At 44.5% G+C, this 14,340-nt stretch overlaps 2 protein-coding genes across 2 annotated transcripts; one reads left to right on the plus strand and one right to left on the minus strand.

The window, feature by feature from the left end:
* The first annotated feature begins 7,322 nt into the window (after nt 1-7,322).
* LOC147971824 (uncharacterized) lies at nt 7,323-9,477 on the plus strand. The gene is made up of 2 exons (XM_087524138.1): nt 7,323-8,067; nt 8,180-9,477. The coding sequence occupies exons 1-2, from the start codon at nt 7,323-7,325 to the stop codon at nt 9,475-9,477; spliced, it is 2,043 nt and encodes a 680-aa protein (XP_087380264.1).
* A 546-nt stretch (nt 9,478-10,023) lies between these two features.
* On the minus strand, nt 10,024-10,755 carry LOC147971825 (uncharacterized). The gene is made up of 2 exons (XM_087524139.1): nt 10,286-10,755; nt 10,024-10,201 (listed from the first exon to the last, which is right to left on the minus strand). Exons 1-2 carry the CDS (start codon nt 10,753-10,755, stop codon nt 10,024-10,026), a joined length of 648 nt encoding a protein of 215 aa, XP_087380265.1.
* Between the last annotated feature and the right edge of the window lie 3,585 nt (nt 10,756-14,340).

Here is a 14,340-nt window from a genome sequence, read left to right on the forward strand (position 1 = left end):
CAAATCGCCATCGATTGTACCCCTAAGCCTGCTCAGCTTATCCATCCTTAATCAGAGCGTTTGCTTCTGATCCCTTCATTTGGAAATCATAATTCCTTTGTATTTGAGCTATGAGTTAGTCAGATGTTTCTATAATCCGATATCCTTGCATTCTTCTTCCTGTAGTTGAGTACCGATGCTCACATCAGATCCCTTGTGGACCACCAGATCCTTTGTTGCATTTTATCCGACAGCATCCTTCATATTCAATAAGCCTATGAGCTTTTCCTCGGATACATAATGCCTTTGGTAAATTGTATCCTGTGCTTTCTCAAGCATGCTCTACTATCGAGCTTGTGTTATTATTCTTGAAATTTGTGGTATATGATTCCACGATACCCTGACGGGTTGAACCTATGCCTTCCCTTATATGTGTGAACTCAGAAGTTTTCACGATTCATACTCATCTAGTATTTCACCAGGTAAAACTTTCAACACTAATGCCTTTATCAAAGCGAGAAGTGAATGAAATGTTATGCATTGGAGAAGTGGGAGTCGACCTTAAACCTTGTGTTCATGCCCATGGACACGATGTAGATATTATCATTAAAGCTTCTCTTAAGTTAATTATTCCTTTGGTATAAATTCATCGTATATCTGGGATCTGGTCTTTTGCAATTGTGGTTCCGACCATGTTCTCCTTTAAATACCATTTCTCGTGCAAGTTTAAGCACTTGTCTTCTGTAGAGCAATACCCCAATCCAACCTCTACTTTGATCCGTCTTCGAGTATTACCCCCTGGTATCTCGAGATTATCATGGAACTACATAACTTCTTATGAGTTCTTCATCAAGTGCTACATTCGCACTGATCCAATTTCCACGGGCTCTGAGTCAATAAACACTCAAAAACACCGATAACTGAACCGAGTCTGCAGAACGGTTCAACGACACTTGATAATCTTCTTTAAGTACGAGTTTGTATCCGACCACGCCATTCCTAGCTTGTATGGCTATATCATTGTCGTGGTGATTTTAACTGTGCTACCTGGACCTTATTCTCGGAGCACCACTTCGACGATGAGCTAAGCTTACGTCGATTTTCCTTGTCATATCAATTCACCTTGAAAAGCAAGCTTGATTTCGAGTTGTGTCGTATCTGTGCTTCCATTGACCTCTTGCTTCATCATTCCTTTGACTTGATGTCATCGCTGATCGATTACATCCTCATGAAATCTCTCGACAAATGTGTCGTGATCATCATCAGCATTCCGAGTTCTTCCAGGATATCAATTGAATTCATGATGAGAAATACCATCCTTGCCCTCGATGAGTTGTTTTGTCATCGACCACTTTATTGCCTTCCCTCCAACACAAACTTGTCCGTGTTCTGTGTTGTACCTTGAGTTCATTGCTATCCAGCATTTGTTCTTCTTTACCTTGGAGTATTACCATCTTTTATGACAAGAATGTCACGAGGATTACTCCACCTCTTAAGAATTCTTGGTATAGTGATACTTCTCACCATCACCATTCTTTCTTGGTCCCCGTGTTGATTCCAACAAGTGAACGGTGTTGTTTGGATTCTTTCCTTCTAGCAACCCTATTGCTTTGAAGTTAATGGTCGGCCGTTCATTCTTAGACTACTGGTTGTTGAACCACCATTCTAACACTGATCATTCTACGTAAGCCCATATTTCGGGTGCACCTTTAACTGTGTATGTTTTCCTCAAGCATACATCATTATATCATTTGATCCGACAAATGATATCTCTTTGTTCACCTGATTGTGGAAATTCATTTTTTGGAAATCTTGACAAAATGTTGCTGAATCCATCAGCCACCTCCTCATCTCTCCTTGGATTAGTGGAGAACTCTTGTTTCGGAACTCACTTCCATAGTTCAATTCCCGAGAATCTTACAATGTCATCTCGACAATGTGTGTTACACCTTTCTTCTCAGGCATCCCGAGTCTGAGTTATCCTGACACCAATCAGATCTGAATCTCGGTCAGATATGATGGTTGGAACCTTTTCCAAGAGTCATAACATTGGTCTTTATATAACCTGGTAAGGTGGTGTCATGCCTAGTACACCTGGCCGGAGGACCTATTGTCATAGCTCCCTTCTTAAGCAAGGTTAGCGATTTTTCCATGCGGAAATTGTAAAACTTATTCTACAAGTTGTTCCTGATGGATCCGTCGTGCATCCAAATTCTGAACCTTACTTGATGACCTTGTCAATGCTATCTCGAAGCATGTCTATGGTACTCTGCACATTTTGAAGCACCATGCTAAATTTCCTTTATCAACTATTCAAACACTGTTGTATGGGTAATGTCATGAAATTTCTCTCCCCTTACCTAATGAGTTTTCTACATTATATCCTATCATGGATATCATGCTCTGCTTCACCTTGGGAAGGATATACCCCTGAAATATGTGTTTAAACGCATTTTCCTTTCCATTGTTCTTTTAACCTGATGATCACATTTTCCTTTCCATTGGTTTCCTTGACCTTTCTTGTGATCTATATACTCTAAGCAGTAATAATTCACTGCTTAGGTAAGCACCTCGTTGCACCACTCTGTTAGTATGACCCTGTTACTAGTGTTGATGACATTTCGGTAGCCACCGATGGACGAGAACCTTGCCTATTAGCCCGCCTCATTCAACGAGCAGGAAAGTGGTTCTCTTCGTCCCTCGCCCTTGGTATCGATGTTGTTGCCGACATAACTGGCAGGCTACCCTCTGAATTGCCTTGCTATCATGACCGTGCAAGATGTCAGCCCCCTTTCTACATTTTACCCACATGGTGGGCCCATAATCCACAGTTCCACAGGATTGAAACCTGACCCTCCTATACACCCTGTTGTCGAAGTTAATCCTCGCGCTTGGCTTCGTATTTAATTCACGGGCCACCTTCCTAGTGCTCTATTCTGGTATCAGACGGAATACTTACTCTCGTTGCTCTGAAACCCTTTCTCACTCTGGTTCAGACTTCGAGAAACTATCTATCCACTTGGAACCCCTTATTGTACCTTCGTACCTTACTCTTGATGTATTCGATATGTTTAGCTCGAGAGATAATCTTACGCTCATTCATGGGTTAACCCCCAGATTGTTTCCCTCATAAACATTCTGTCGTAGCTGAGCTGCCCCTCACCTATTCGTAAGTACGTTGGAGTTCCCGAGAAAAGGACGACATCACCATGATGACCTGAAGCAGAGAAATGAAGACGTCGATGTAATGGATCGACCTCTTCAAGAAGAGCAACCAAGACTGAGAAGGTTCGTTAGCATTTCGTAACCAGACCTTTCCCCCTTATTCCCCCTCTTAAATCTCGGGACGAGATTTCTTGTAGTGGAGGAGAATTGTGACGCCCGGATAATTAAGTTACAGTGATCCCCCGCTAATGATGCCATGTCACCTCGGTTACTGTTGATAAACCCTAGATAATTCAAAACCGAAACAAATTCAAAATTTAATTACAGGAAAACAATAAAAGTTTTCAAACATTAAAATAAAAATGTTCGGTTTGTACTAAATATTACATAGATAATTATGGTGTAGAAGATACAGTTTTATAAAATGCATAAATATTTTAAATTGAATTAAAACAGAAAGGAAAAGAAATAAAAGAAAAAAAGAAAATACAAAAGAGAAAATAAAACAAAACAAAAGAAAAGAATAAAAGTCCCCCTTGGCCCACCTGGGCCTCGGCCCAACTGGCCGGCCCACTCGGACCGAGCCACCCCACTACCTAACCCCCCTCTCCCTCCCGTGACCTAGCCCACTCCCCACTCCCGCACGTCTCTCCTCCACCCCCCCATCGATCCCGATCTGGATCGAGAAAGGGGAGGGCTCGGACGCCGCCGCCTCCCTGGTGACGCCCGCCGGCGCCGGACCTCCACCCTCATCCTCGCGCCCCCCGCGCCCGCTGCTCACTGTCCCGCACCCGCGCAAGCCGCTCGGGGCCATGCCCCTCGCCCCGCCTCGGTCCCCGCTGCTGCGGCTGGCCGCCGCGCTCGACGGCGCCCCACGTTGGCGGCCCCGCTCTGCTGCTGCTGCTTGCTCCCGCGTGCTCGCGCGCCCCCTGCCGTGCCCCACCTGCCGCCGTGCTGCTCTGCTCCGCCCCTACCCCGGCCGCCCCCTGCTGCCCACGGCGTGCACGACCGCAGTAGCCGCCGGCGCCCTATGCAGCCACGGGTGCCCAGCTGCGGCTGGTTCGGGCCACTGCCATGTGGACCCGCACCTAAAAAAAAGAATTTAAAAAATAAAAAATAAATCAATTAATTAATTAATAAATTAATTAACCTAATTAATCCTAATTTAATTAACCTAATTAACTACTTAACCTAATTAACTACTGTTAATTAACAGTATAGCCAATGACAGGTGGGCCTGCTGTCCAGTTTGACCAAGTCAAACTGCTGACTGGACTAGTCTAGTCATTGACAGGAGGGTCCCACTAGACCCCTTTGACCAGTCAACGGTCCCAGTTGACTATTGACTGGGAAGTCAACTGGACCCCACCTGTCAGCCCCTTTAGTACATTGTTGTGTACAAGCTGTGGGTACACTTAGCAATTTCACCTTTAATTCTGAAATAATAAATAAATTCAGAAAATTTTAGGAATTGTTTAAAACTTTGAAAAATCATATAAAATAAACCGTAGCTCGGATGAAAAAACTTTGTACATGAAAGTTGCTCAGAACGATGAGACGAATCCGGATACACTCCCCGTTCGTCCGCCACACATTCCTAGCATAGCAAACACGCAACTTTCCCCCTCCGGTTCATCTGTCCGAAAACGCGAAACACCAGGAATACTTTCCCGGATGTTTCTCCCCTTCGCCGGTATCACCTATCCCTGCGTTAGATCACCTCTAGCACCACGTTTGTCATGTTATGCTTTGATTGCTCTGTTATTTATTGTGTTCCCCCTCCGTTACTTTTCCGGTAGACCCCGAGACTGCCGCTGATGCCCCTGTGATCGACTACGTCGACGATGACCCTCCTTCTTGTCTGAGCAACCAGGCAAGCCCCCCCTTTGATCACCAGATATCGCCTACTCTTCTCTATACTGCTTGCATTAGAGTAGTGTAGCATGTTACTGCTTCCCGTTAATCCTATACTGATGCATAGCCTGTCCTTGCTACTACTGTTGTTACCTAACCTGCAATCCTAATGCTTAGTATAGGATGCTAGTTTTTCATCAGTGGCCCTACATCCTTGTCCGTCTGCCATGCTATACTATCGGGTCGTGATCACTCGGGAGTTGATCATGGGTATATACTATATACTTTATACATGATACATGTGGTGACTAAAGACGGGTCGGCTTGAGGAGCACCCGCGAGTGGATCTTTGAGGCAGAGCGACAGGGCAGGTTCAGACCACCTAGGAGAGAGGTGGGCCTGGCCCTGGTCGACGTTCGCAGATACTTAACACGCTTAATGAGATCTGGGTATTTGATCTGAGTTTGGCCATTTGGTCTATACGCACTAACCATCTACGCGGGAGTAGTTATGGGTATCCCGGCGTCGTGGTATCAGTCGAAGCCTTCGTGACGTCAGCGACTGAGTGGCGCGTGCCGGATTGGAACGTAAGCCTGCTCTTGTATTAAGGGGGCTAGTTCTGCTTCCGGCCGCGTACGCAACGTGCAGGTGTGCTAAGGGCAATGGGCCCAGACCCCTGTGCGCTTAGGTTTAGACCGGCGTGCTGACCTCTCTGTTGTGCCTAGGTGGGGCTGCGACGTGTTGATCTTCCGAGGCCGGGCATGACCCAGGAAAGTGTGTCCGGCCAAATGGGATCGAGCGTGTTGGGGTATGTGGTGCACCCCTGCAGGGAAGTTAATCTATTCGAATAGCCGTGATCTTCGGTAACAGGACGACTTGGAGTTGTACCTTGACTTTATGACAACTAGAATTGGATACTTAATAAAACACACCCTTCCAAGTGCTAGATACAACCGGTGATTGCTCTCTCACAGGGCGATGAGGGGAGGATCATCGGTTAGGATTATGCTATGCGATGCTACTTGGAGGACTTCAGTCTACTCTCTTCTACATGTTGCAAGACGGAGGCTGCCAGAAGCGTAGTCTTCGACAGGATTAGTTATCCCTCTCTTATTCTGGCATTCTGCAGTTCAGTCCACATATGATACCCTTATTCCATTTGATACCCATGCATATGTAGTGTAGCTTCTTGCTTGCGAGTACTTTGGATGAGTACTCACGGTTGCTTTCTCCCTCTTTTCCTCCTATCCCTTCTACCTGGTTGTCGCAACCAGATGTTGGAGCCCAGGAGCCAGACGCCACCTTCGACGACGACTCCTACTACACCGGAGGTGCCTACTACTACGTGCTGCCCGCTGACGACGACCAGGAGTAGTTTAGGAGGATCCCAGGCAGGAGGCCTGCGCCTCTTTTGATCTGTATCCTAGTTTGTGCTAGCCTTCTTAAGGCAAACTTGTTTAACTTATGTCTGTACTCAGATATTGTTGCTTCCGCTGACTCGTCTATGATCGAGCTCTTGTATTCGAGCCCTCGAGGCCCCTGGCTTGTAATATGATGCTTGTATGACTTATTTTATTTGTAGAGTTGTGTTGTGATATCTTTCTGTGAGTCCTTGATCTTGATCGTACACATTTGCGTGCATGATTAGTGTACGGTCAAATCGGGGGCGTCACACTTGGATACGACTGGCTAGCTTCCGATGACTCTGGCGACGGTATGTTCTTGTTTCTGTCTCACCTATCTGCAGTTTCAGCGGGATAATTTTTCACTCTGGGTTCCGTGTAGAAGTTGAGCATGCGCTCCATGACGGCAACGGACCTCGTGATGGTCGACTTAATGCCTGCAACGAAGCCGACGATGAGGCGGACCTCTTTCAACACACAGAGCGAGGTGCTTCTGCCGAGCACGAGCGAGTTGACGTACGCACGCCGGCGGAAGACGCGGGGGTGCGCGGACGCGGGAACGGCCAACGTGCCGTCGGGCGCGGGCGCGGGCGCGGACGCGGGCATGGGCACGGCCAAGCCGCCGGCGGTCGCGGACACGGGCATGGGCACGGCCAAGGCGCCGGCGGTCGCGGACGCGCGCGAGGCCAACGTGCCGACAGACGCGGCCACGCAGTGGATGCAATGCCATCTTCACAGGTACGTACTGTATTTTTTCCATACTCGTTGAACCAGATCATGTAGTACTTGACCCGTTGTGTCACCATCTACGTACAGTTCAATCGCCGAGGCACTGGTGGACGAGGCCACGCAGAGGACGGAATACAGTGCAAGCCGCCGGTGAATCCAGCGGAAAAGTGGTGGCCGGTGTCTTTTTGCACGATGGTTTCGCTCAGAAGTAGGAAGACCTTCGATACATGGACGATCCGGCTTGGTACCACCAGGGCCTATCTCTTCGATGGTGAAAAAATTCTCATAGATTCTCGTGCACGTCGTACCAGTGAAGTATTCATCCAGGGAACTGTTGTCATGTTCCCCTGCCATCTCGCGAACATCGCCACCGGTGATCAAGGAGTTGATGCGGTAGGTTCTATGTCCGCGGACATCTCCGGCCACGGAGTAGATGTTGGTGATGGATGCGATGGCTCTGAAGGAGAAGAAGCTGCCAGTATGTACGCGAGCCTCGGACATGCTTGTGGTGCACATGATGTCGTGCTTAAACGTGTGCATGCAGCTCTACTTGCTGGTCCTGTCGTGGGGCGTGGCCGGGGAGGTGCCGACAATGCCGTCGGGGACGCCAGTGACGCTCGCCGTGGTCGTCGACGCTTGGGCTTGGCTGGTCGCGACAGAATGCGCCCAGCTCTAACGAAGGGGCAAGGTGGCTGTACCGAAGTTGTTCCATCTTCGGTAAATGGCAGCAACAATGATGCGAGCAGCCCCGCCCGCAACATTAACCAAGCTGACTATCCCGAAGGTGCTCCGTCTTCACTAAATGGCAGCGGCAGTGATGCAACCAGCCCCGCCGACAACGTTAACCCATGCATCCGTGTGGAGTTGAAGAAAGATGTTGTTCCGGAGACTGATTGTGGAGTACAAGCTGAAGTAGCTGACACCGGCAGCAACAATGGTTAGTCTACTCCACGAGTATTTAAGTTACTCCTTGTTTCAAGTCATTGAGAGAATGTTAGTTCATTTTAACTGAAAGTAATTTATTTCTTGTTCTGAATATTCTGCAGTAGGCTCAAATGCTAAACAAAAGAAGAAGCGAAGATGGTACCCAGACAATCAAAAGCAAGAAATTTATGCCATGCTATTAGAGCGGACAAATCAAGGCGTACTAAACCAAGGGGTGGTTGAGGAGGTGGCAGAACTTTGTCAAGTTAATTACCGGACTGTTCAAAACATATGGTTGAAAGGCAAGCGAGCCGGTGGTATTCACGGAGTAGCAAACAAAAGGGTGAAAACTTGTGGCTGCAAGAAGATACCATTTGATTCGGATGCTATAAAACAGATTGATTTGAGCAAAAGAACTACACTTAAAGATCTTGCTAATGAGCTTCAAATGGCGAAGACAACATTATGGAGAAGGTTGAAGGAGGGCAGACTGAAGCGCCATACAAATTCAACTAAATCCACATTGACTGATGACAACAAGCTAGGTCGGATTCGGTTTTGTTTATCCATGTTGGATGAACTAAGCGTGCCTGAAGAACCCACATTTAAAGGCATGTACAATGTCATCCATATTGATGAGAAGTGGTTCTACCGCACTAAAGGTACTCAGAACTACTACTTGGCACCTGATGAAGAGGAACCCTATCGCAACACTCAGAGCAAGGGATTTATTGAGAAAGTGATGTTCTTGGCAGCGGTAGCAAGGCCTCGTTATGATGATGGTGTCATGACATTTGATGGCAAGATTGGAATTTGGCCATTCACATATCAAGACTTCGCAAAGAGGCGTAGCCCTTACAGAGAGAGGGGGGAAGAGGTAACCAAGGTTTTGCCGTCGGTGACAAAGGATGTCAGTAGAGACTATATGGTGAACAAGCTTCTACCCGCCATCAAGGCTTTGTGGCCGGCTTCGGAACACGGACGCACAATATACATTCAGCAAGATAATGCAAAGACCCATATTTCCGTGAATGACAGTGTGTTTTGTGCAGCGGCACAGTCGGATGGATGGGACATTAGGCTTACATGTCAGCCGCCCAACTCACCTGATTTGAACATTCTTGACTTAGGGTTCTTTGCGGCACTTCAGGCTCTTTTTGAGAAGATGTCCCCCGGTAAAATTGCTGATATTGTTGCGAAGGTGAAAAAAGCATATGACACGTACCCGGCCGAGAGAAGCAATTGTATTTTTCTGACCCTTCAGTCATGCATGTGCGAGGTACCGAAGCAGAAAGGAGGAAACCGGTATAAGGTCCCGCACATGAGGAAGTCTTTTCTGGCGGCACTCGAAATGCTTCCGGACGTAGTACCCTGCGATGTTGATGTTGTAATTGCTGCTATTGAGGCCCTTCCAGATGCTTGATGTACTTCTCGTCGCTTGTTATCATTAATAATCTTAGCGAATTCGTTAGTTATACAGTATTGAATTTAAACTTACTCGTACTGTACTTCAACCACTACTGTTGATCTTAGCGAACTCGCTGTTCTAGTGTTTTGTGATGTTTATTACTCCATTCCATCGATTAATCCTAGCTAACTTCATGTTCTTTGTTTTTTGATGTTTGCTACTCCATGCCATCGACTCTTATCGAACTCGCTGTTCATTGTTTTGTGAGTAGCACCTGGTAAGTAACAAGAACAAACAGAATGAACTTCATTCATGCCATTATTCGTGTATGATGTCACTTAACATATTCATGCAATACAAAAAAGACTTTCGGCACCATTACAATTTATGAAATCACACCAAACGTTGACTGCTAAACATAGAGTAGTTGCGCCATTGATTACGTGGTCATTTCTTCATCATCTTCGGATCATACGATGTCATCAAGGACTTTAATATGAAATCCCTATATGATTCCATTCCTGGGGGTACAGACTCTGGCATTGAATCCGGGGCATAAAGTCATTGCACAAGCACTTCACTTGCTTTGGCAGCTTGCAACTCTTCAAACTCTAAATCGATGGTTTCATCATCGCTATCGACCTCATCAAATTTGATGTCCTTGCCATTCACCGCGTCGGTCTTATCGTCCTCCTGGCTATACTTTTGCTTCCCTTGATCGAAGCCTCCAGTTGTAGCACTAAAATTAAGAACAAGGGATGTCATACACGTACACATATCAACAGGAACTAAACTTAGTCACAAAGTTATAAATGGAACTAACCCGAACTCTATAATTTTGCTTGACGTGACAGATATTCCATAGCTACGGCAAAGGTCAGCAAGCCGAGCATTGCTTGACTTGCCATGTTTAAATTTATGGCCCATGATGCGTAGGGCTCCGGTGCAGGACACTTCGTGGCCTCGCCGACGGTGGCGATTCCCGCCTTGGAAGAAGTTGCACACCAGATGTTGAGCACCATCTGTGTGCAATAACCTGGCATGTCGGACAGGTCCGACATCGTCCGCGGTCACGTCATGGAAAATCTGATCTGCGAGCTTGATGTCGTTGGACAACGCAGGGGAGGAGTCCTTGGCGAGACGCTGGGCGCGGTCTTCTACCTCGCTAAACAGACCCAATGACTCATCTGTTTCTTCCACCTGACTGAACAATTCCATAGCGGGATCATCCTCTTGGTTGAAAACATGCAGCAACGAGTTGAACCTTTCTTCCTCTAGCGTGAACGCATCCATGGTGGATGATAAAGGATGTCGCTTGGGAATTTTTTTGATCGTCAGATGTTTTCTGTTTTCTAGCGTAGACAAAGGCTTCGATCTGGTGAAGAAAACGTTCTGTACGCTCGCCAACAAGAAATACTAGTAAAAAAAAGGATAGCATGGTACGTGAGGATCTTTTTCCTAACTAAGGATAGGAGCATTTAATTTCCAACGAATGCATTCATGGGTTGGCTTGATTTTAGCGTGAGGAGGCTAGCTTCCATGTACGTGATGGTGGAGGGGTAGAAGAGGGATTATATAAGATTACAGCAAATACACCTTACATTGTGGAAAATTTGTAAAAAAATGCACCTAACATAAAGGAACGGAGGGAGTAATAAGTATATGATGGGTTGCTAGAGTGACACAAGCTTAAACCCTAGTTTATGCGTTGCTTCGTAAGGGGCTGATTTGGATCCATATGTTTCATGCTATGGTTAGGTTTACCTTAATACTTTTGTTGTAGTTGCAGATGCTTGCAATAGAGGTTAATCATAAGTGGGATGCTTGTTCAAGTAAGAACAGCACCCAAGCACTGGTCCACCCACATATCAAATTATCAAAGTATCGAACGCGAATCATATGAACGTGATGAAAACTAGCTTGACGATATTCCCATGTGTCCTCGGGAGCGCTTTTCCTATTATAAGAGTTTGTTCCGGCTTGTCCTTTGCTACAAAAGGATTGGGCCACCTTGCTGCACCTTATTTACTTTTGTTACTTGTTGCTCGTTACAATTTATCCCGTCACAAAACTATCTGTTACCACTTATTTCAGTACTTGTAGAGAATACCTTGCTGAAAGCCGCTTATCATTTCCTTCTGCTCCTCGTTGGGTTCGACACTCTTACTTATCGAAAGGACTACGATAGATCCCCTATACTTGTGGGTCATCAAGACTCTTTTCTGGCGCTGTTGCCGGGGAGTGTAGTGTCTTTGGTAGGTGGAATTTGGTAAGGAAAAATTTATATAGTGTGCTGAAATTTACTATCACTTGTTATTATGGAAAGTAATTCTCTGAGGGGCTTGTTCGGGGTATCTTCACCCCGTCCAGTAGAGCAAAGAGTTGCTCCTCAACCTACTGAATCTATTGAAAATGAAACTCCTTTTGAATTTCCTTCGGGTATGATGGAAAAACTTCTAGCTAACCCTTTTACAAGAGATGGAACAAAGCATCCTGATGAGCACTTAATATATGTGGATGAAGTTTGTGGATTATTTAAGCTTGCAGGTATACCCGATGATGTTGCTAAGAAGAAGGTATTCCCTTTATCTTTGAAGGGAGACGCATTGATATGGTATAGGCTATGTGATGATATGAGATCATGGGACTGTAAAAGATTGAAACTGGAATTTCATCAAAAGTATTACCCTATGCATCTTGTTCATCGTGATCGCAATTATATATATAATTTCTGGCCTCGCGAAGGAGAAAGCATCGCTCAAGCTTGGGGAGGCTTAAATCAATGTTATATTCATGCCCCAATCATGAGCTCTCAAGAGAAATGATTATTTAAAATTTTTATGCTCGGCTTTCTGAAAACAATCGCACCATGCTCGATACTTCTTGTGCTGGCTCTTTTATGATGAAGACTATTGAATTCAGATGGAATTTATTGGATAGAATTAAACGCAACTCTGAAGATTGGGACCTCGACGAAGGTAAGGAGTCAGGTATGACACCTAAGTTTGATTGTGTTAAATCTTTTATGGACACCGATATTTTCCTTAAGTTTAGCACTAAATATGGACTTGACTCTGAGATAGTAGCTTCTTTCTGTGAATCTTTTGCTACTTATGTTGATCTCCCTAAGGAGAAGTGGTTTAAATATCATCCTCCCATAGAAGTAAAAGTAGCTGCACCTATTAAAGTTGAAGAAAAGACTATCACTTATAATGATCCTATTGTTCCTACTTCTTATGTTGAGAAACCACCTTTCCCTGTTAGAATAAAGGATCATGCTAAAGCTTCAACTGTTGTTCGTAAAAGCAATATTAGAACTTATACACCTATTGAGCAAGTTAAAGTAGAACCTAATATTGCTATTGTTAAAGATCTCTTGTCTGATAATATTGATGGGCATGTTATTCAGTTCGAAGGTGAAACTACTAGAATTGCTAAACCTTGTGATAAAGATAAATATAGACCTGTGGTAGGCGTGCCTATTATTTCTGTTAAAATAGGAGATCACTGTTATCATGGCTTATGTGATATGGGTGCGAGTGCTAGTGTTATACCGCATACTTTATACAAAGAAATCAGGAATGAAATTGCACCTGCTGAGTTAGAAGGTATTGATGTCACAATTAAACTTGCCAATAGAGATACTATTTCACCAATTGGAATTGTTAGAGATGTTGAAGTCTTGTGTGGGAAAACTAAATATCTTGCTGATTTTCTTGTTCTTACTTGTCCGCAAGATAGATTTTGTCCCATTATATTTGGTAGACCCTTCTTGAACACTGTTAATGCTAGGATAGATTGCGAAAAGAATGTTGTTACTATTGGCTTGGATGATATGGTTCATGAGTTTAATTTCTCTAAATTTAGTAAACAACATCGTGAGGAAGAATTAACTAGTAAGGATGAAATTATTAGTCTTGCTTCTATTGCCGTACCTTCTAGTGATCCCTTAGAACATTATCTGCTAGACCATGAAAATGATATGTTCATGAATGAAAGAAGGGAAATAGATGAAGTATTCTTTAAACAGGAACCTATTCTGTAACATAATTTGCCTGTTGAAATTTTAGGGGATCCTCCTCCACCCAAAGGTGATCCCATGTTTGAGCTTAAACCTTTGCCTGATAATCTTAAATATGCTTATCTTGATGAAAAGAAGATATATCCTGTTATTATTAGTGCTAACCTTTCAGAGCATGAAGAAGAAAGATTATTGAAAACTCTGAAGAAGCACCGTGCTGCTATTGGATATACTCTTGATGATCTTAAGGGCATTAGTCCCACTCTATGTCAACATAAAATAAATTTGGAGGCAGATGCCAAACCAGTTCGTGATCCTCAACGACGTCTGAATCCTAAAATGAAAGAAGTGGTAAGAAAAGAAATACTCAAGCTTCTGGAGGCAGGTATAATCTATCCCGTTGCTGATAGTGAGTGGGTAAGTCCTGTCCATTGTGTCCCTAAGAAGGGAGGTATTACTGTTGTTCCTAATGATAAAGATGAATTGATTCCACAAATAATTATCACAGGTTATAGGATGGTAATTGATTTCCGCAAATTAAATAAAGCTACTAAGAAAGATCATTACCCCTTACCTTTTATTGATCAAATGCTAGAAAGATTATGCAAACATACACACTATTGCTTTCTAGATGGTTATTCTGGTTTCTCTCAAATACCTGTGTCGGCTAGAGATCAATCAAAGACTACTTTTACATGCCCTTTTGGTACTTTTGCTTATAGACATATGCCTTTTGGTTTATGTAATGCACCTGCTACCTTTCAAAGATGCATGATGGCTATATTCTCTGACTTTTGTGAAAAGATTTGTGAGGTTTTCACGGACGACTTTTCCGTTTATGTTTCCTCTTTTGATGA

This window comes from Triticum urartu, chromosome 5A (genome assembly GCF_056163025.1).
Source record: "Triticum urartu cultivar PI428250 chromosome 5A, HENAU_Tu73, whole genome shotgun sequence".
NCBI lineage: Eukaryota > Viridiplantae > Streptophyta > Magnoliopsida > Poales > Poaceae > Triticum > Triticum urartu.